This window comes from Homarus americanus, unplaced genomic scaffold, assembly GCF_018991925.1.
Source record: "Homarus americanus isolate GMGI-L3 unplaced genomic scaffold, GMGI_Hamer_2.0 scaffold4896, whole genome shotgun sequence".
Taxonomy (NCBI): Eukaryota; Metazoa; Arthropoda; class Malacostraca; order Decapoda; family Nephropidae; genus Homarus; species Homarus americanus.
The window spans coordinates 7,093,243-7,116,403 of record NW_024749657.1 but is presented as its reverse complement, the minus strand read 5'-3'; the positions used below and the strand labels follow the sequence as shown (position 1 = coordinate 7,116,403).

The 23,161-nt window shown below is 42.0% G+C and overlaps 1 protein-coding gene and 1 pseudogene across 5 annotated transcripts; both read right to left on the bottom strand.

The window, feature by feature from the left end:
- LOC121853398 (actin-like) lies at positions 1-22,353 on the bottom strand. Of its 5 annotated transcripts, none has more exons than XM_042347470.1 (3): positions 19,403-19,777; positions 15,224-15,686; positions 1-403 (listed from the first exon to the last, which is right to left on the bottom strand). In XM_042347470.1, exons 1-3 carry the CDS (start codon positions 19,760-19,762, stop codon positions 93-95), a joined length of 1,134 nt encoding a protein of 377 aa, XP_042203404.1. In that variant the 5' UTR covers positions 19,763-19,777; the 3' UTR covers positions 1-92. The 5 variants fall into 5 exon arrangements, with proteins under 5 accessions (XP_042203404.1, XP_042203403.1, XP_042203402.1 ...); XM_042347469.1 differs by having other exon boundaries at positions 15,224-15,701; positions 19,418-19,777; XM_042347468.1 differs by lacking the exon at positions 19,403-19,777 and adding an exon at positions 17,363-17,436 and having other exon boundaries at positions 15,224-16,077.
- LOC121853397 lies at positions 4,795-6,032 on the bottom strand (annotated as a pseudogene).
- Positions 22,354-23,161: the final 808 nt, after the last annotated feature.

Here is a 23,161-nt window from a genome sequence, read left to right as displayed (position 1 = left end):
TCAGTTACTACATCTTTATTGTAAGAAAGAAATTAAGTCGTAGTAACTACAATGATATATAAATGTGTATGTATAACTAGTGTAAGCATAATTTAGAAGCACTTGCGGTGGACAATGCCGGGGCCGGACTCTTCGTACTCCTCCTTGGTGATCCACATAGTCTGGAAGGTGGACAGAGAGGCCAGGATGGAGCCACCGATCCAGACGGAGTACTTACGCTCGGGAGGAGCAATGATCTTGATCTTGATGGTGGAGGGAGCCAGATTAGTAATTTCCTTCTGCATGCGGTCAGCAATACCAGGGTACATGGTGGTACCACCAGACATAACAATGTTGGCGAACAGGTCCTTTCTGATGTCAATGTCGCACCTCATGATGGAGCTGTGTACAGTCTCGTGAACACCAGCAGATTCCATACCCAGGAAGGAAGGCTGGAAAATAGCCTCAGGGCAGCGGAAACGCTCGTTGCCGATGGTGATGACCTGACCGTCGGGAAGTTCGTAAGACTTGTCCAAGGAAGTGGAAGCGGCAGCAACATTCATCTCATTCTCAAAGTCAAGGGCGATGTAGCAAAGTTTCTCCTTGATGTCACGAACAATTTCACGCTCAGCCGTGGTGGTGAAGGAATAGCCACGTTCAGTCATGATTTTCATCATGTACGCAGTGAGATCACGACCAGCCAGGTCAAGACGAAGGATGGCATGAGGGAGAGCGAAACCTTCATAGACGGGGACCATGTGAGAGACACCATCACCAGAGTCACACACCAGACCAGTGGTACGACCAGAGGCGTACAGGGACAGCACGGCCTGGATGGTCACGTACATGGCGGGCATGGCGAAGGACTCAAACATGATCTGTGTCATCTTCTCACGGTTGGCCTTGGGGTTGAGGGGAGCCTCAGTCAACATTGTGGGGCACTCTTCTGGGGCAATACGAAGCTCATTATAGAAGGTGTGGTACCAGATCTTCTCCATGTCGTCCCAGTTGGTGATGATGCCGTGCTCGATGGGGTACTTGAGAGTGAGGATACCTCGCTTGCTCTGGGCTTCATCACCGACGTAGGCGTCCTTCTGACCCATACCGACCATCACACCCTGGTGACGGGCGCGGCCAACGATGGAAGGGAATACGGCGCGGGGAGCGTCGTCGCCGGCGAAGCCAGCCTTGACCATGCCGGAGCCATTGTCGCACACCAGAGCGGTCGCATCCTCGTCGTCACACATGGTTGATGATCAGAGTTAAACCCCACCTGTAAATACAGATATTTCGATGTATGGTCATCATTTATAGCAGAATACATTTTGTGGCACTGTTTTTGACTTGAGAAGGTGCACGTGGCACTGTTTTTGACTTGAGAAGGTGCACGTGGCACTGTTTTTGACTTGAGAAGGTGCACGTGTCACTGTTTTTCTCACAAGGGAAATATTAGTGACAGTAGCTATTCTAGTGGTGGTTCGTACACCATGGTTAAGAACTTTGAATGTGATTTCATTTATTAAGAGAAGTTACAGTGAATGAAATAATGAGTTTCGTCAAGACCACCAATAATGTTTAATCGTCACTATAGAAAGCCTGATATTCTAAATAAATGATATTGTTCTTTCATTATATATTGCATTGCCAGTAGTTGCTTTCAGGTATAAAAAGAAAGAAAGTTTTAAAAAAAATGATATCGTATACTCAGACAACGAAATTTAGGTATTGGGGCTTCTGAGAACACTCTGATTTAATCTGCTTTATAAAACTGAAAAATGTGATTTCATTTATTTATGATAAGTCAAGACCACCAATAATGTTGAATCGTCACTAAAGCTTAATAATGATACAGAAAATATCACTTTCTGCGGCACACAGAAATCTTCTCTGTTAGTAACGATCAATAAGAATAATAATCCAACGTAAGGTACAGTTCCACTCCCGCTTTTTTCTTCAGCATTTACTTCACGCAGTATGTGACTTACCGAGCACAAGCCAACACAGGAGTCTCGAGCTGACTGAGAGACCGCTGGCCCGACTTTTTCTTTTATACAGTTCTGGGGGGCAGGGGTGGACGTGGGAATGTTTATGCAGGAAAAATAAGGTTGGCTTCCCAGTGACTAAATTCTTCTTGGCTTACTCATGCAAAGTTAGAGCTCCCGTGTACAAGGCAGTGGACAGGTAAGATGGATAAGAGCCAGATTTACCACTGTCTACATGAACATCAATTAGTAAACCCTGTGCTAGAAGGTGTAGTACCCGAGGTCACTTTCTTCTCGGGGTTTTTTCAGATTAAAAACACTAAAATCTTTGTACTTTTCAAATTATCCTCCTATTCATTGTATGATGTTCGTGCTTGATTCACATTTAACCACACTGAATATTGTATAATGATAATGTTGAGTTCATTAATTCTTTTATTTTTGTTGGTTCCTCAGTTTGTATTTCTCAACGTTTGGTCCACTTGTCACTTGGTTTAACACCTTGAGTATGATGACTAAACCCCTTGAGTACGATGACTTAACCCCTTGAGTATAACAACACGTTAACTACATTAACCTCCTGAGTAAGATAATTTAACACCGAGTTTCTTAACTTCTTCAATACACTGGCACCATCCTCAAGGTGTTAATGAGCTTGAACGACGAATTTATCAACTATAACTCTTTCATACACGTATAAAGGACTTGCCGGTACTCTTATGACGATCGAACCGCAAACTTATTTCCTGTAAAATCCCAATAACACGAAATATCAAATGGCCGTTGTACAGCTCATGATATTTTAAATTATATTAGTCTACTTCATCATACTACGATGATATTTTGATCTCAGAGGAATAGATTTTACTGAACATAGATATTATTTAGCTATTATACGAATTTCAATGACAAAACTATTAACTTTTTCTGAAGAATTTTTTTTTTAATATTTGTAGTTTTAATTGTTAGTTAAGTTTAAACATACGACTTTTCAAATGTTTTTCCCTTATTGTTTTAAGTTTAAGTCATTTGTTTACTTCCACACATGCAGTATCAAAACACTAATATGTCTTTTATTTCTCCATAACTGTTGAATTACCATGAGTGTCATTACACATCTCCTTGTAAGAACATGTAACTTTCTCCCTAGTATGTGTGATCCCCTCCTTCACTCACCCCCACCCCCTCCTCTCCCACCCACCCCCACCCCCTCCTCTCCCACCCACCCCTACTCACCCCTTCCCCCCCTTCTCCTTTTCCACTCACCCCCACCCTGTCCTCCTCCACTCATCCCTCTCCCCCTAACTCCTTGCAGAAAAAAAAAAGAAAATAAAAGAAGCAATTTACGTCTGTATTATCTTAAGACCAGGCAATAGTTAGTCTCCGCCAGACACTCGAGGTACACTTCTTTTCTTTACGATGCCAACATTTACGTCGATCTGAGAGAATAACGATGTTTACGGTCACAGTGTCGTAAGTCTCTCTCTCTCTCTCTCTCTCTCTCTCTCTCTCTCTCTCTCTCTCTCTCTCTCTCTGAAAGACAATCCTAATTAACACCAAGCTGGTATTCTTATTATTTTATTTTACTACCATATAAACCTTGATATAATACACTTGATTTGTTACTAGTGATTTTATCGATCACTTAACGTTGTGAAGGGAAGAAAACCACAAACAGAGACATTCGCTTTATTCCCTCGCCCCAGAAAGGTTTTACGAGGTATGGGAATAGCTTTATTCATGTATTTGTCTGTGTGTCTGTAATGTAATGAAGATGTTCTATGTTGGGTGTACAGGAAGCACGTAATTTTCTCGATAGGTCAAAGGTCAAAGGTAAAAGTAATAGTCATTGAAATTTAAAAAAAAATACTTTTATTGTTATAACTCTGGAACGAAGTATGGTAGAAGAATAAGACTTGGGATAAGATAGGTTACTTTAGGAACATTTTAAATTAGGTTAGGTTAAGTTATGATTCATTAACTTTAAGGTCCGGATGTGAGGGAGTTCCTTTCCTTGGGCTATAGTTCATCTCACACATTTCTCTGCAAACATCAACTAAACATTTATACACAAAGAGAATTAGTCATTAACACCACATTATTTTATATGGTCAATTTCATAACTCGTGTATACACTTTGCCATTTTGTCCAGTTTTACAGAGTTTATGTTTTGTTGTTCCATGCGGAGTTATACACTGTACTGCTGTCCTCACATATACAGATAATTCATTACTAATCAAAACTTTTTCATGTGCTTTGTTTTGTTTTTTTATCATGTTGTTAATATATTCTATGATAGGCCAGGTGATTATTACTTCAATAGTGTTATTTTCCTCTTTCTCTGAGATGGTAGAACTCTTTTACTCACTTCAACGCTATTTAAGCCTCTTTCTTTGTGTGTCGTAACTTACAGGTGTTTTCACTTTACCGGTTAATGAAGAAAATTCAACAAAAGAGACCATATCTACGACCACATTTCGAAGTTCAAGTAGACACAAGATATTTAAGCATTACTGTTATATACATTAAGTTTAGTAATTCTATATGTATCAAGTTTTACTTCTGAAGGTTAAACATTGATGGTGGTATTATGTTTCTTCTCTTCAAGGTGTTACTTGTAATGTAATATTAAAACCAATATTTCAATATTTAGTTTAAGAAATATATACAGTAGTGTGTTTCTTCAAATACGTGAATACAATAGAAGGGTAAATTGGAAATACTCATTCGTATATATTTGTGTACTATACACCCAAGACATATTTCAGTGTTTGTATTACAGTGTTGTTAAAAAAGTATATCCAGCATCACAAGGATAAATCATACATATTATTCTAAGAATTTGAATGAAAATATATTTTATATTCATATAAATATCATATATATCACAGTTATAATGGTACCAGTACAAGATTTAGAAACATTTCCGGTGGACAATGCCGGGGCCGGACTCGTCGTACTCCTCCTTGGTGATCCACATGGACTGGAAGGTGGACAGAGAGGCCAGGATGGAGCCACCGATCCAGACGGAGTACTTACGCTCGGGAGGAGCAATGATCTTGATCTTGATGGTAGCAGGAGCCAGAGCAATGATTTCCTTCTGCATGCGGTCAGCAATACCGGGGTACATGGTGGTACCACCAGACATGACAATGTTGGCGAACAGGTCCTTCCTGATGTCAAGGTCGCACCTCATGATAGAATTGTAGACGGTCTCGTGGACGCTTATAGATTCCATACCCAGGAAGGAAGGCTGGAAAAGTGACTCAGGAGCACGGAAACATTCGTTTGCCAATGGCGATGACCTGACCGTTAGGAAGTTCGTAGGACTTGTCCAGGGATGAGGAAGCAGCATCAACATTCATCTCATTCTCAAGGTCGAGGGCGATGTAGCAAAGCTTCTCCTTGATGTCACGAACGATCTCACGCTCAGCGGCTGTGGTGAAGGGGTAGCCACGCTCAGTCATGATTTTCATCAGATAAGCAGTCAAATCACGACCAGCCAGGTCCAGACGAAGGGTAGCATGAGGGAGAGCATAACCTTCGTAGATGGGGACAGTGTGAGAGACACCATCACCAGAGTCACACACCAGACTAGTGGTACGACCAGAGGCGTACAAAGACAGCACAGCTTGTATAGCCACATACTGTACATAGCGGGCATGGCGAAGGTTTCAAACATAATTTGAGTCATCTTCTCACGGTTGGCCTTTGGGTTAAGTGGAGCCTCAGTCAGCAGTGGTGGGGACTCCTCAGGAGCAACTCGCAGTTCGTTGTAGAAGGAGTGATGCCAGATCTTCTCCATGTCGTCCCAGTTGGTGATGATGCCGTGCTCGATGGGGTACTTGAGAGTCAGGATACCTCTCTTGCTCTGGGCCTCGTCACCGACGTAGGCGTCCTTCTGACCCATACCGACCATCACACCCTGGTGACGAGGACGGCCGACGATGGAGGGAAATACGGCGCGGGGAGCGTCATCACCGGCGAAGCCAGCCTTACAGAGGCCGGAGCCGTTGTCTCATACAATTCCTGTCTGCTCCTCGTCATCCCACATGGTTGTAGTTTTTCAGGATCACCTGAAATAAAAGCAGTAGTTAATAATATATGAAAGTAGATACGAAAAAGCTAGTGGAGTCTACACCATAACTAAACTTGAATGAAGAAACGTGTGTTGAGATAAATTGATAAGGGGAGGGGGTATAATTTGTTCATTGATGATTTTTTTTTGTGTGTGATTGGTTTTCTTCGTTTTTGGAAACCTTCAGCTTATATCACATCTCATGTTAGAAATTGAATTACGTTTCATTTTGTGCAGTTTATATTATATATCAACGTACTGGAGTAAATCTTGATCATTTATAAACTGTTGAATAATTAAAAGCTACACTAAACCTAAACAAAACAGGTACTGCCACTCTGAAACGAAATGTTCAGGCTAATTTTCACAGTCCCCTCAACACAGCCTTTGTATTCAGATCCCAAACATTAACGTGTACTATGAGCGCATTTATCACTGATCTTCCCACAATTCTCATCAACGCGAGTTTCTTAGCGTTCGTTTAGTATACAGTGTTTCAGTTTAAGTGAGAAGTCATGATGAGAGAACTTACTGTGTGCTGTCCCTGAGTCTGGTGGCGGGTGACTAAGATCATCAGGTGGGGCGTTCCCTTTATATAAAGTACTCAGACAAGGGTAAAAATATTGTGTTGTTTCAAGCCAAATGTGAAAAGAAAGGGTATTTAAATCTACTTTGTGATCATGCAGTATACATATACCCTTCGTTGTATTCCTTTAAAAGTTTAAAAGATCATAGGCTCGTAATTGCTTAAACTAATTTTAACTCTCTGCTTTAGTATAATTTCATCTGAAAAAGCCACCGAAAGGTTATTTGTATTAGTACATGAGTCACATCGCCAAAATCCTTACAAGGGCTACTCGAGGAACTGGGCAGGAGCCAAGTGTGGCGGTGGGCGAATTCCATTTTTATGTTCGCTACTCAGTGTAATGTGTGTGACGGCGGCAAGATATAGACTGAGATAGAAGACATTGGAATTTCGTCTGTGCTTAGTGCTACTTTTACTAAACTTGCCGCAGGTTAATACTAGTCTTTATGTATTGTACAGTACACCATATAAATGAAAATTTGAATTTCAACTGTTTTGTATATATATATATATATATATATATATATATATATATATATATATATATATATATATATATATATATATATATATATATATATCTTGATAAAATCACACGGGAAAATGGAAACAACGGAGTACCTTAGCTTTCGTCTTTATTCAAGACATCTTCAGAGGCAACTGGATTACATGGACAGAGAGAGGCTTAAATATACAGGGTGACCTAAAAACATGAGGTCAGGTCAAAATGATGACATCCACTAATCCCCACACCAACACACACGTAGAGGAGCTTAAGAGAAGGGTGGTGACGTGACTAGCCAAGTCAGGTCAGAAAAAAGGGACCCACAAAATAACTATCATACATCTAGATCAAAGGTTTTCAAAGCATTTTTAACCTTGGGCCACTGACAAATAAATTTATGTAACATATTATCAGTTTTGAACTGACCATCACTAAGGTTTATTGATTTTAATTCCTTAATCAAACTAGCTTCAACCAGAAGTCTTTCTGTGATACAAGATGATTTGAATACTTCTAAGCTTTTTTCCCAAGCAATGGGGTGATTATTATTCCTAACATGAACGAACAAGGCACTGCTTTCAGATGCAGTTCTGATATTATACTTATGTTGTTTGATTCTGAGCTGCAGTGTTTTTCCTGTCTGACCTACATATATATATATATATATATATATATATATATATATATATATATATATATATATATATATATATATATATATATATATATATATATATATATATATATATATATATATATATATATATATATATATATATATATATATATATATATATATATATATATATATATATATATATATATATGTGTGTGTGTGTGTGTGTGTGTGTGCACAATATATATGTATTTGGGTGAATATCATACTGCGTGTGCTTTGCTTACCTGATGACAGTCATGTCACGCAATGGTCATTAGCTTTTGAAAAACAACTCTACTAACAGTAATAATAATACCAATAATTAAACTTGCTCCCACCTTGTGGTTAGTTGTTACAATGTGCTCACAGATTTTTGAAGAGACAGAAAACGTTCTAGTTATTACTGTGAGAAGTTATGTAAGCAAGACTCGTGAGAGAACGTGAGCAGCTGGTGGTGTACTGGCCTTTGTTTCTCAGGCCATCATCACTCGCAGTGTTATCTCTACATTCTCCTGATATAAAACGTATTATTTCTTTTACACACTACTACTACTACTTTTTTTTTTATATAAACATGGCCTCCAGCCTCCCCCAATAGCCACACCTTCGCCACCATTTAATTACCTTAATATTAAATATCCTAATACATAAGTAGCTATCCTATCTGTGTTAAATTAGTTGAGCCGCAGATCTATGCTGCATTCAGTGACAGTAGCCTCATAGTCGGTATCTGCAGCAGTTGTCGGAGTTGGGGCAGAAGCTCTCGTTCCCCTGAGGCAGAGCAAAGCCGACCGAAGGAGAGAGAAAGACAGTCGACAACTCATCCAGGCTGTAACGAAACTTCTGGGCTGCTGCTTCTGTTCGGAGATCATCTCCGCGAGTCTGGTTTAGAAACATCTTGCACTTGGTCCCATCCCACCAGAGGTTGTGAACACTAGAGGAGTGAAGCTGCCTTGATCAACGTTTTGGATTCTCTCCCCATATGCCCTTATCTTGTCGTTCTCGTTCCTCCTATGTGCAGCATCGAGAGCTAGGTTACGGTGACATGCGGCCATGGGATCAAAAATCCTGATGTCGAAGAAAGCTCGCTGTCTCCGCGTCCAGAATCCTCGAGCACTGACGTCAACACGGGCTTCGTTAGATGTGTTTGAAGTCCTATGTTGGAAGATCTCACCATCCAATGGAAGGAGGGTCGGTTCTACCATGACATCCCGGCAGATTTCCTTCAACATATTTGCTGTAAGATCCCTTACTTCGTCATGCCTCATGCATATGAAGCCCCCTTTCTTGCACACCATGGCGTGATCGCCGACATAGGAAGAGCCACACACGCATTGAGAGGGCAAACCTTCTACTGGCATCTGTAAATTCTTGTTTGTTAAGACTGAAACCATTTGCCCTTATCGGTAACGTAGTTAACCAGTTCGAGGCGCCCACCTCCTGCGCTATAGCTACTTTTTTTTTTTTAATTTTCTGGAACCTGCAGCAACAGTTGCTGCAACTTATCATTTTGGCAGTGCTGTCGATCTGTCGTAATGGACCTACGAATCTCGTTTACTTCAATGGTCTCGACCTCCCCTGTTGCATTCTGGGCTATTATGTGGTCCATGAGGGCTGCCGTGAGCTTAAGTGAATTTTGATGTTCGGTGGCTACAATCTCCTCTGGATTGGTTAGTTCCATCCCTCCTAGTCTTGATGGAAGTGCAAGAAGTGCTCTTTCTGCTGGGGTTAAGTGAGTGTGTTTCACTAATTTGGGAATGAACTTGACACTGATAGCTTCTTCCAGAGGGTGGAGGAGGGGTCCGATATCAGGGATAGTACGCATCAGGTAGTTCCAACGATGCTTGACTCCACGGGTGAATGCAGCAAAAGCCGCATGTGGCTCTGTGTTAACAATTTCAGACAGAGCTTGGATTTCACTAACCCACTCATTCACCTTTCCCGCTACGTACTCGGTCTTGAAGTCCGTAGTGCCAATTACTGCGCCTAGATGTCTTTGGCCGTCCTTAGTTATTTTGACCTCACTTCCGCCAAAAACCTCCTTTGCCCGTTCATAATGTTCTGACTTCACGATGAGGAAGGACTTGCTGGCGTTTGGGTGGTACCCTATTTGTGGACCTCGCGATGTTACCAGGTCCCACCACTTTTTGATGCCCTCCACTTTTCCTGCTCCTGTAAGGTCATCAGCATATGCCACTTGTTTGACCCCAGTTGTTTCAAATTTTATTTCTTGTTGGAGCACTGATAGGCCTATTGCATACATTGCCATTGCAACAGGGTCCCCCTATGTTGTTCCCTCGGTTGACTGTAAGATGGTATCACCTCTTAGGGCCTTGTTGTTACTATATAAAGGTCTGATGGATTCCTATAGGAGTTTTCAACGTACATTGCAAAGCTTGGACACTTGATCTTGATGTTGTGCAGTGCGGCCTTGCAGTTAAGTATGTTGAATGCATTTGAAGCGTCGACCAGGAGAACGGCCTCACAATCACGTTGCTCAAATATCGTTCTCATGGCGTGAATGGCAGCTTCCCCTCCAGCTTGTTGGCCTGCACAAACTTGCAGGTTCCCTGCTGCTGCCCTGACATCGTCCTTTACCACCTCCATTATACATTTTCCGATGATTCGCCTCAGCACTTCCCCCACTCCTATTGGCCTACATCCTGGATTCTTATCCAGGGGAATGAGGCGGCAGGCCGTCAGAGCATGAAGGTGATGGCAGCATGAGGATGCCAGCTTTCTTGCAAGGACGGCAATGGCGGTGCAGAGATCACTTGCTGCGAGACCAAACTTGTTAGTGCTGAGGATGACTCTCCATCCGTTTGCATCCAGATCTGAAGGGCCGGCACCTCCCTGAGTCTTCAGTGCCTTTTTCCACACCATCCCTCCTATTATTTTCTCGAACAGGACAGCATTTGGTGGGATATAGGCACCCTGAAACCTGATGCCTTCGTCATCACTTGCAGAGGGATGTTTTTCTTTCAGTTGTTTTAATGTCTCTCTGTTTATTGGCAGGACCCCACCGGTGGATTCCTCAGTGAGAGATCTTACCGCCAAAGACACTTTTCCCACACGCATTTTGTTTCCAAACTTCCTTGCAGCATCATCGGTGTTTTGCTTTCCGTTTCCTGCAGATTTTAGTCTCTCCTGCAGTGTTCTTGCTTCACATAGGAGATCATCAAGGGCCCCCTTCTGCCACAGTGTCAGTCTTCTCTTCATTGCTGCCGCATTTTCTTTGTGCTTAGTCTTTGTGTGTGTCCTCTGACAGAATAGATGTGGTATTATTGCCAGTATATGAAGAGCTAACGGGGCAAGGAGGCGGTCTTGAGTGTACTCAGTTATCAGACTAATCATCTCCCGAATCATTTCTTTGGTGGCCGCACACTTGGGTGGTTCAAACAGGTTTGCTGGCGACCACCTGACAATTTCTGAGTATGTTTTTTTAACCCATATGTCTGCATTTTCCATCGACATGCCATTCCACTGTGGTGGCTGTCTCTCATTCACCTCGTGGACATCAGCTATTATTGGAGCAGCGTTTATTGGTACTACATTTTCAGGTTGAGTAGACTCACTGCTATCGTTTAGGATATCAGCGGGCTGCTGGGTCCCGGCGATATCCAATGTGGCCTCCTGTGACAGCTCCCTGCCATGAGTTTTAAGGGTTGCGGCAATTGTTTCCCTTTATGCAAGACACACATGGTCGGTTGTTTCTCACACAGACACAGCTAGTGCATTTTTGGTAGTGGTTAGAACAGACACAACAATGTCTGTCACCCGGCATAATGATCTGCACCTTGGGCGGCAGTTACGTCCGCCTCCGGATCATATGATTTGGTCCCAGGCACAAGATAATACTGGTTCTTATGAGGGAAGGGCGGAGAGGTGACAGGCTGGACTGCTGTGTCCAGGTAGTAAGGGCATACGTGCGCGCGTGGGTGTGTAGGCTACCCCCCCCTAATGGCGACCATCCATACATCAGAATGATACACTATGGACAAGAGTTTGTCACACCAGGCACTTGTTTATATATCCTTGGCACAAATAACCACTATTTATATGGTCTCACTGGTGTAATATCAGTTATATATACTCACTTGGTTCGTCGAGACCCTACATGAAGTGACCGTTACTATGGTGGGGAGGCGACCGCATGGGCAGCACTCTCGGCCCCATAGGGGCGAAAGTCTCGAGACCACCCCTGTCAAATTAGGCCTATCGACACTGACCTTGGCTCCGAGCCTCCTCATTATCCCACCACCGACCCAGCACAGCCAGGTCACCACTCGCTTGGTGATCGCCGGTGAACACACGGAATATTTACAATTTATGCCGTAAGGAATGAGAATAAATTACTACTACTACTACTACTACTACTACTTTGCTGTCACTCGGAATCGAGTATAACGATCATCCAGCTGTGATACAATGAAATGAGTTATGAGGGATGTCATCTACGTTGACGAGTTCTAAGGTGACTAACGAGGCTGATACGGGACCGGCGGGGTCGTTCACAGATGTCGCACACACTCTCACATACACTTTGGTTTCAGCCCTTATAGGATAAGGACGTACTTTTTTTTATAATAATAATAAGGACATACTAGGTCCTGTTCCGCTGATGCAGCCACAGGTGTCAGGGCTAGACTGTCGGCTCCCCCCCCACCTCCTCCTCCCAAACAGGATTTATCAACATCCTCCCAGCAACAAAACACTGTAAAGATTGACGATCAACCCACAACTGATACACAAATGTGACAATTTCAACTCAAAAGGAATGGAAACAAGTGTTCGTGACAAGTCGATGCCCTGCAGTCAGCGGTCATGGCCCATATAATACCTTCACCACCCACCACCACACTAACACCAAATGTGACATCAAGATTTGCAGCTACACCAGGAGAGAAGGAATTCCCAACATCAGATGAGAAACAATTACCCTCTCAAGCACCCTGTGAACTGAGAGACCTGGGCTACCAGGACCAAGTGATGGGTTTGTAAACATTTGCAGATTTTCACCAGCCGGAAACCAGGACAGCACTTATAGATGTGAAACCTCCTGTACCGTGGGAAGGCGCTACTCTCAACTCACCAGATAGTCTACAAGACCGCCTCCCCTACGGCCACCGAGATTACTTCCATACCTATAGATAATTTGTATGTTCACTCCATGAACTTCTCTTTTTGTACTGAAAACTTTTGTTAATCAATTGAGCCGCTCCCCAATTTGACCGTATGCAACTTTTATGTTCTCTGTTTATTATATATTTTCAGCCTTCTGGCTGCCATGTTCATTCAATAAAGGGTTAATCACTACCTACCCGGCAACACTAAGACTCTAGCGACCACTACCTACTGTACTTGGCAACAATAAGACCAGCGACCACTACCTACTGTACTTGGCAACACTAAGACTCTAGCGACCACTACCTACCCGGCAACACTAAGACTCCAGCGACCACTACCTACTGTACTTGGCAACAATAAGACCAGCGATCACTACCTACCCTGCAACACTAAGACTCACTGTTTGTTTTTTGTTTTAGTTGTTTTTCTTCTTGCAGTAGTGTCTTACCACTAACCTCACTATACTGTGGAGGATAAGAGCAAAATATTACTTTATGCGGATTATATTACTTTGTGTGTGTGTGTGTGTGTGTGTGTGTGTGTGTGTGTGTGTGTGTGTGTTCTATTAACATTTGAGTTAATACACTACATAGGAATTATCGTAACTTTTCTTTAAATCTAAATCATTATTTACACTATTTTTTTAGAAGCTTTTTTCATTTTGCGATTATCATAGTCGTAATATTCTTAACAACACAACATGTAAAAAGGTTAAGACATGACTGAGATAAGAATGGCCACGGGTAGATACCTGGATTAACTACTGTCTAAGGTTACTTTTCTTGTCGTTACTTTCGCTATAAATATTTCAAAGGCCAGGAAGCACTCAGCTAACACGACCCGCCCCGCCTGACAGCCCATGGTGTCCACGGCTTTGTAGAGAATGTGGCGCATCTCACACCTTGACATTTGTTTTTTTCTTTGTACGATGCCTTACGGAAAATAACAATGCGATATATTAATGTTTTTCTTTTTTATATGGGAATAAAAATGTGTATGTTTGTTTTTTCTAAATTACCATAACATGTCAATGACGTTACGCTTGAATTTTATTTCGACACATTTAAAAGTTCTTTTAGTTTATTGAATTTTATCTAAAAACCCAGCTCAGACTTCAAACCGATAATTTAAATGATGAAAATATTAATTTCCTTTTGGCACAGCTAAATATTCCTAAAATTATCTCAATTGTCTTGGCAGACTGTGAGCGTGTCCTCATTGCTGACACTATAACTAAGAGTAAGGGGCGTTCTTCACATCCCGCACTCTTCGTCATATATTCAAGAGAAGGTTAATTTGGGAATTATATTAGTGAACCTTGGCCAGTAGCCGGGTTATTATCAGAAATAAATCCTGTCCAGACCTTCGTGGTATCAGCCACCACACCTTCTATATTCATGAAATTTACTGAAAAACGTCAAAACTTATGTTTTTTTTTTTTAAAGTAATCAGTGTACACTGTTGTGCAATTAGTATAAGATGTTGGCCTTCTAAACTTACAGAACACTCAAACACCCGTCGACCAGTGGCCACACACTACATAAACATTCACACCTATAAACACACACACACACACATACTTAGATACTTAATTATTTGTGTACTATATTGTAAAAAAATTCGGTAAGAGAAACGAAAAAGCCCGTTTTCGATTTGTGATCTCTTGCACAATTTATTGAAATATATCAATAATAAAACTACCGTTTTAATTTGCTTCTGTTGGATATTTTCACGGTGGTTCCAATAATTTATCAAGAGATTTTATAGTTAGCTTCTAATACTGTTTCATTTATGGAATAATGATGTCCTATTTTTCTTAAGTCAAGTGGTTTGTTTAGTTATCACAATCATCAACGCATGTGTTGTCTCAGGTTTTAAATAAAAAAATATATCAAACAAAATTTCAGATGGTACTTTGTGGAACAACTCCTTGAAAACATATACACTTACTTATATTCTTACATTGTAATTATTATAATAATAATGAACCTCATCTTTAGAAGCACTTGCGGTGGACAATGCCAGGGCCGGACTCGTCGTACTCCTCCTTGGTTACCCACATGGTCTGGAAGGTGGATAAAGAGCCCAAGATGGAGCCACCGATCCAGACGGAGTACTTACGCTCGGGAGGAGCAATGATCTTGATCTTGATGGTGGAGGGAGCCAGAGCAGTGATTTCCTTCTGCATGCGGTCAGCAATACCAGGGTACATGGTGGTACCACCAGACATGACAGTGTTGGCAAATAGATCCTTTCTGATGTCAATGTCGCATCTCATGATAGATTGATAAACAGTCTCGTGCAAACCAGCAGATTCCATACCCAGGAAGGAAGGCTGGAAGAGAGCCTCAGGAGCACGGAAACGCTCGTTACCGATGGTGATGACCTGACCGTCGGGAAGTTCATAGGACTTGTCCAGGGAGGAGGAAGCAGCAGCCACATTCATCTCATTTTCAAACTCGAGGGCGATGTAGCAAAGCTTCTCCTTGATATCACGAACGATCTCACGCTCAGCGGTGGTGGTGAAGGAGTAGCCACGCTCAGTCATGATCTTCATGAGGTAGTTGGTCAGGTCACGACCAGCCAGGTCAAGACGAAGGATGGCATGAGGGAGAGCGAAACCTTCATAGACGGGGACCATGTGAGAGACACCATCACCAGAGTCACACACCAGACCAGTGGTACGACCAGAGGCGTACAGGGACAGCACGGCCTGGATGGCAACGTACATGGCAGGCATTGCGAAGGTCTCAAACATGATCTGGGTCATCTTCTCACGGTTGGCCTTGGGGTTGAGGGGAGCCTCAGTCAACATTGTGGGAGACTCCTCAGGGGCAACTCGGAGCTCATTGTAGAAGGTGTGATGCCAGATCTTCTCCATGTCGTCCCAGTTGGTGATGATGCCGTGTTCTACAGGATACTTGAGAGTCAGGATACCTCGCTTGCTCTGGGCCTCATCGCCAACGTAGGCGTCCTTCTGACCCATACCAACCATCACACCCTGGTGACGGGCGCGGCCGACGATGGAGGGGAAGACAGATCGAGGAGCATCGTCGCCGGCGAAGCCAGCCTTGACCATGCCGGAGCCATTGTCCACAACCAGAGCTGTCTGATCCTCGTCGTCACACATGATGGTGGTTTACAGCCAACCGACCTGTGTTCTGAAAGAAATGTTCCACTATAAGACATATGATCTTGAAATAGAATACATATATAAGCCATTTTCCCTCAACCAGTAGCTGTAGGTGATATACCCTGAAGCTCTGTCCTCATGACACCAGTTACATATCAAATGTTTATTATTTAGAATTATGATAGTTCAGTCACCAACATGGAAGAAAACATTTTTAAATGATACCTGACCTCCATATATATTTGTGGATTGATATTTTTTTATAAAGAAGCACACTGTTAACATGTAACGTAAATTACACCAAGATCAATCGTGCAATTTCATCCACTAAACAATCACCCATTTATATTAGCTAATAATTTTACACGAGTCTAATTAAATTTCCTCCGGTAACTAAAATCTTTAAATCATCACAAAGCGGTAACACGGTAGGATAATATTATTTGCTTTAAATTGTGTCTTCTAACGATATAAAAGGCTATATATTACATACAGTATACGTATATATATATATATATATTAAGAAATTGTTCTATTTTCACTATATATTAAAAATCATAATGTTAAAAAAATGTCGGGTCTCTGACATTTACTACGCATCTGTTAAAACCCCTATCGCCATACTTGAAGATCCTTACTGACAGTTTCAGCTCTGCACAGTCTCTTTGTTAGTGACATCTTAAACTCGGGTTACGTTCTGGTTTTATTTTTACGTATGGTTGCGACAATAACTGTGTAGTAATTTATAATTCACATTTTCTCATTTCTCAGTGTTTCGTCTTGGAATGGTTCTTCTGTAAGTAAACTAAAAGTACTCGCATTGCTCGAGCTTTTTTTTAACCTTGACCGCGTCTGTTTATACTTGCTGTGAACTTGCCAGCACCCGGAATTATGTTTGTTAGATCACTTTAGGCAGATTACCCCCTGATGTAAACAGATTACAATCTTTAAAGAAGCTAGAATGACGTAAAAGAGATTAATTATCGTTATTTGCAATTTTCTCATTCTGCACTTCTTTTAAACTACAAATTAGTGTTTCAGCATCTCACGGTTGCTTACGATTGGTATCCACATGAAAATTCCTTTGAAATTTGTACATCATCCGAAATGAAAGAATACAAATGCTTTGAATACAGAGAAAAATACGTAATCCTCACATTGATCAAAGTCAGTAACACTAGTTCTCAACCTCAATTTCAACAGAGCGAAAAACAAAAGCGTTAAGACTTTGTTTTTGTACTAACACACCACGAATGTTCCATAAAGCTTGTAAATGTTTTATGAGGTTTTGATAAAATTATGATAAAGCTTACAAGACCACTGCCCCGTCCTGAATCTACAGGAAGACTAAGAGAAGTAGTGGGAAGCCGTTCTTTATATACACTAACCCGTGGCAACACAATATAGAACTTGAGCCAAATATTCCCTTCAAGAAACTTCCACTTACCAGAGCGTTATGTCCAGCTGTTTATTGCTCGAGATATATCCCATTCCCGACCACCCCAGACGGAAAACAAAACAGTGACAGGAAAAACAAAGCCATGGTAGTATTGATTTTACCCATTTTAAAAAGACACATTCCTCATGACATTTCAAATAACAGTGAGTGTTTGGTAGTGTGTGTGAACTCAACAACTGGGATTAAGCCAAAGAGGGCACCGCGGACAGGTTTTTCTCACACATGAGTTTATAACATAACAAGAATAGAAACACTCGAAACCTTGGGATCAGACATTTAAGGCTGCCTCACGGTGTGTTAGGGTGTAATTGAAGCCTCGAGCATACTGTACTGCGAAGAGACATACCGCTTCGTGTTATTAGAAGATAGAAGTATAAGTATTTGTGATGAAGGTGCTGTAACTACCGTATAAGGAGGATTGGGTGTAATGTTTATTTACAAATTATCAGTATACTTAGACGATAACTCCGGTATGATATGGCATTCCAGACACATGATTGGTGTGTGTGTGTCTGTGTGTCTGTGTGTTTCCAAACCATCGCCAATAATATAATGAAGTATATCTCGACCATATCTGTAATAAATCTGACCAAAATCATGGAAGAACCACATTAAGTACAGAAAGAGCACTGAAATTCTCGGGGGACGTCAAGGTCAAGTGGATACAGCGCTCTCCTTCCATCCAAAAAGTTTCTGACATGATCCCAGGGAACTGCCAATCTATGCTGCTGTAAGTGGGGATCTGGTGCTTAATTGTCTTCTTATTTCCGAAGGGTTATTATTTATACTTATATATACATAATATATATGGCCATGCCTTCTCTCTAAAGTTTCGAGAGATATTATTACAAGCCCTCTTGAATATGACTAATATTACCTGTAGATAATATTATATTGAAGTATCCCATTATTCTACTCAGTGAATATTTATAATGAGTCTGAGTAAAATGAATTGCAGTATACTGTAGTTTTTCATTTCCTTTTTAAGTTATGTCACTCTTAGGGTGAAACATTATATTATACAGTAATATAAAATATATCTTTATTTAATCCAGATTACAATATTCTAATGAACACATGAGCATACATCATATAATTGAGCAAATAAAGTAAATAGCCATTAGAAGCACTTGCGGTGGACAATGCCGGGGCCGGACTCGTCGTACTCCTCCTTGGTGATCCACATGGTCTGGAAGGTGGACAGAGAGCCCAAGATGGAGCCACCGATCCAGACGGAGTACTTACGCTCGGGAGGAGCAATGATCTTGATCTTGATGGAAGAAGGAGCCAATGCAGTGATTTCCTTCTGCATGCGGTCAGCAATACCAGGGTACATGGTGGTACCACCAGACATGACGTTGTTGGCGAACAGGTCCTTCCTGATATCAATGTCGCACCTCATGATGGATTGATAAACAGTCTCGTGAATACCATGTGACTCCATACCCAGGAAGGAAGGCTGGAAGAGAGCCTCGGGAGCACGGAAACGTTCATTGCCGATGGTGATGACCTGACCGTCGGGAAGTTCGTAGGACTTGTCTAGGGAGGAGGAAGCAGCAGCAACATTCATCTCACTGTCGTAATCCAGAGCTACATACCCAAGTTTCTCTTTGATGTCACGGACGATCTCACGCTCAGCGGTGGTGGTGAAAGAGTAGCCACGCTCAGTCATGATCTTCATCAGGTAGTTAGTCAAGTCACGACCAGCCAGGTCAAGACGAAGGATGGCATGAGGGAGAGCAAAGCCTTCGTAAACGGGCACAGTGTGAGTTACACCATCACCAGAGTCACACACTAGACCAGTGGTACGACCAGAGGCGTACAGGGACAGCACGGCCTGGATGGCAACATAAGTGGCTGGGCAGTTAAAATTTTCAAACATGATCTGTGCCATCTTCTCGCGGTTGGCCTTAGGGTTGAGGGGAGCCTCAGTCAACATTGTGGGGGACTCCTCAGGGGCAATGCGGAGCTCATTGTAGAAGGTGTGGTACCAGATCTTTTCCATGTCGTCCCAGTTGGTGATGATGCCGTGTTCTACAGGGTACTTGAGAGTGAGGATACCTCGCTTGCTCTGGGCCTCGTCACCGATGTAGGCGTCCTTCTGACCCATACCGACCATCACACCCTGGTGACGGGCGCGGCCGACGATGGAGGGGAATACACTGCGAGGAGCGTCGTCACCGGCGAAGCCAGCCTTGACCATGCCGGAGCCATTGTCCACAACAAGGGCAGCTAATTCCTCTTCGTCACACATTGTTGTGGTGTATGGTGTCTCCTAGACGAATCACTGCAAAGAAAATGTGTAAGTTTCTCGATACAAAATTTACGTAAGTTTTTGTGTATATTTTGTCATTACAATTTAGGGCAGAGTTTATCACTGCAACTGATTGCCTGACGGTATGAGGTGCGTTCGGTTAATCTAGAGCTCTCTACAATTTAATCTATTTTCTTTATATTCTGCAATTGTAAGATTAATAATAATGAAGATTTGACCTAGAATGATACCTGAAGCTAGAGAAGTAAGAAAATTAGCATGGGAAACTCACTGAAAAATAGAAACCTTAAAGCGAAAAAGAAAATGTTACAAACGATCAGTGGCGATTGCTGATATTACACCACCTACGCACAAATTCAACTGCAGGACTCCCAGCCACGAGCTTCCATTTATCTAACCCAGTTGCAAGCTTGAAGTGAACACAATATACGTGACTTCAATACTAGATAACAACTACTACGAACTTAAGAATATTTTTTTTTATAAATCAGTCATTATTTAGAAAACATTAGGGATTTCCTGTCTACCTTTTATCTGTTGAATATGACTCCTGGTGTAAGCAATACTTGAACTATATATATATATATATATATATATATATATATATATATATATATATATATATATATATATATATATATATATATATATATATATATATTAAATCAAAGTCTTAAAAATTATATAAAGTTACTTTCATTCACGTAAAGTAGTTAATTACTCTTACAGTGTAGTAGCCGCCTAAACCATGACAATATTCGAGTCAGGTTCTTAACTTCACGAGAGTTAATGATATCTAAGTAGCATTGTACACGTCCACCTGCACCCTCGCCGTGTTCTGGTGATCCCGCGGTGTAGCCCAGTCCTCGCTCAGTAACAAGCACCAGGCTGCTGGCGCCGCTCAGGGTGAACGGTCGAGCTGTCACAACTTAGCTACTAGTTACTAAAGTAATTAACTGTCAGTGTGGATTTACTTCTTATACAGTACAGATGAAAAATTCAAAATCTTTACCCAAATCCTGGATTATTTGAGTGATTATTTATTCTGTCAGATAATGATGAATCAAAGGACAATATGGTCGCTCTGCGCTGAGTAGATTTGCCCAGATTTAGTTCTGCTGTCCAGATACTACCCGTACTACCCGTTGGCTATCAGACTCATAATTCTTATTATCAATTAAATGTTCTACAAGCTTCATAAGATACTCCCATGCCTCTTCAAACATTTTTTAGTGTACGTAGAGATACTTATATGCAATTATTTAATTAATTTATAAATATTACCCATTTCATTTAATAAAGCTTGAATTTCTTACAGTCTACACAGGACCATTACAGCGCTTGTTTTTGTTTCATTGGCTGCGTAATTTTCTTCTGAGATTAATTTTTTTGATAACAGATGAATAGAAGAGGCATCTCCTCCTTACATGTGGTAATGTGCACTCGTGAACAAAAAGAATTCGTCAGGGAGGGAGGGGGGAGGAGGAATATGGGAGGGTAGGGGTAGGTGGTTTATGGGAGGGTAGGGGTAGGTGGTTTATGGAAGGGTAGGGGTAGGGTGGTGCATGGGAGGGTAGGGGTAGGTGGTTTATGGAGGAGGGTAGGGGTAGGGTAGAGGGTAGGTGGTGGGAGGGTAGGGGTAGGTGGTTTATGGAGGGTAGGGGTAGGTGGTTTATGGAAGGGTAGGGGTAGGGTGGTGCATGGGAGGGTAGGGGTAGGTGGTTTATAGGAGGGTAGGGGTAGGTGGAGACTTGGCACGTACCATAGAGGTGGCAATTAAAAGTGCCATGCCTCCACTTACACCCTTACCCTACATCACTTCTTTCCTTGACCGAGAATTCTTTTAGTCCACAACTGTACATCTACGACAACAAAATATTGGTCGTTCATTCCCTTACTTCTTCACAGAAATTTGGTCGCATGATTTCATTAAATTTCGCAGTGATTTCTAACTTATCTAAATCAGTTATTCTTTCCTCCTCTCAACGACGAGATAACTTTACTGCATCTGCTACTAAAAGTGAAAAGTTATATTCATATGACTTCGTAGAGCGTAAGTGTGGCGCTGATAAGGGACCCACAGTTCACCCAGTTGAAAAAGTGAAGGCGGTCGACTGCGGTGCCGGACACACTGCCTTCATGCAGACCACAGTGCCCCAAAAGAGCCGTCAGGCCTATAGGACCCATCTTCAAATAGAGGCATATCCCGACTTAGGCCCACTCGACCTACAGTAAATTAAATTACCGACAACTCTTATCAGTCCTCGTCCAAGATGTCTATAGCGTGGTAGTATAATACTGTTTACTCACTATACTTTGCTGGGGAATACATCTGTTTAACAACTTATGACAGCACACAACTCACTAACGAGCACACTACCCATCCACCACGTACATTATCAGAGTGGTATAATTGTTCTCGTGTATTGTACAATAACGAAAGTAATTAATACAATCACGTACGACATGAGCCTCAACGTGGTTCACTAGTTCACACAGCGTCTTAAACAGCGGTCACCCACACCCACACTTACAGCTCCTGGCCCAGAGGTGCGTCGTAAACACACTGGTCGTTGGACTTAGTTCGCTCATTTATATATATTCCCGAAACAGCCCTTGGGTGGGTGTATCCAAATACCTTGTTGGTGAAAACTTGCCAGAGAAATATAAAAATTTCTCAAGGATTACGTGGCCAGGGACGTGATGTAGGCAACAAAGGAGCAGTGAGTGAAATAGAATTTTATTGGTCTTTTAAGGATTTCGTCAGACACGCTTTGGGGCCAAGATTCCCCCACTGCTGGGCGCACTCGTGACCCCAGTTGGTCCTTGTTGTCATTATGAGGGATTCTGCGTAGTTTCCAAGTGGACTTTGAGCTACTTACTTTTTTCGTGATTCATAGCATTATCTTCCAAATAATTTCGTGTGCTTATTAAATATTTACTTGGTGTATCTTATGCATCTGTTGACAGTCAGCCATCTGGTAATGCGCATGTTGTGCATCTCAGAATCCTAGAGTCATGTAAAATGATACCGCGGCTTCTCTGCCAGCCCCCGCCACCCCACCCCAGGTCGTAGTTAATACTGGTAGCTGGCAACTGTGTTCGTGGGTGGCAAACACGGGAAGGAAAACAAGCTAAACCCACACTTGCTCATTAAATTTGGTTTTCTAAGTTTGTTGTGTTGTCGGCGGGGAGGAAGTCGGTGGCTTGTCCCCCCCTCCCCTCCCCTTTCCCTCGCCATTGTTCCTAGTGAGTTTGTCTTTCATAATCTCGTGGTAGTACAGAGTCCCCGAGAAAATCTGAGATAATTAGTCGAAGTCACACAGAAAAACACCGTTCTCACATCCACCCCTGGCCGCATTAGTGAAGAGCATACGT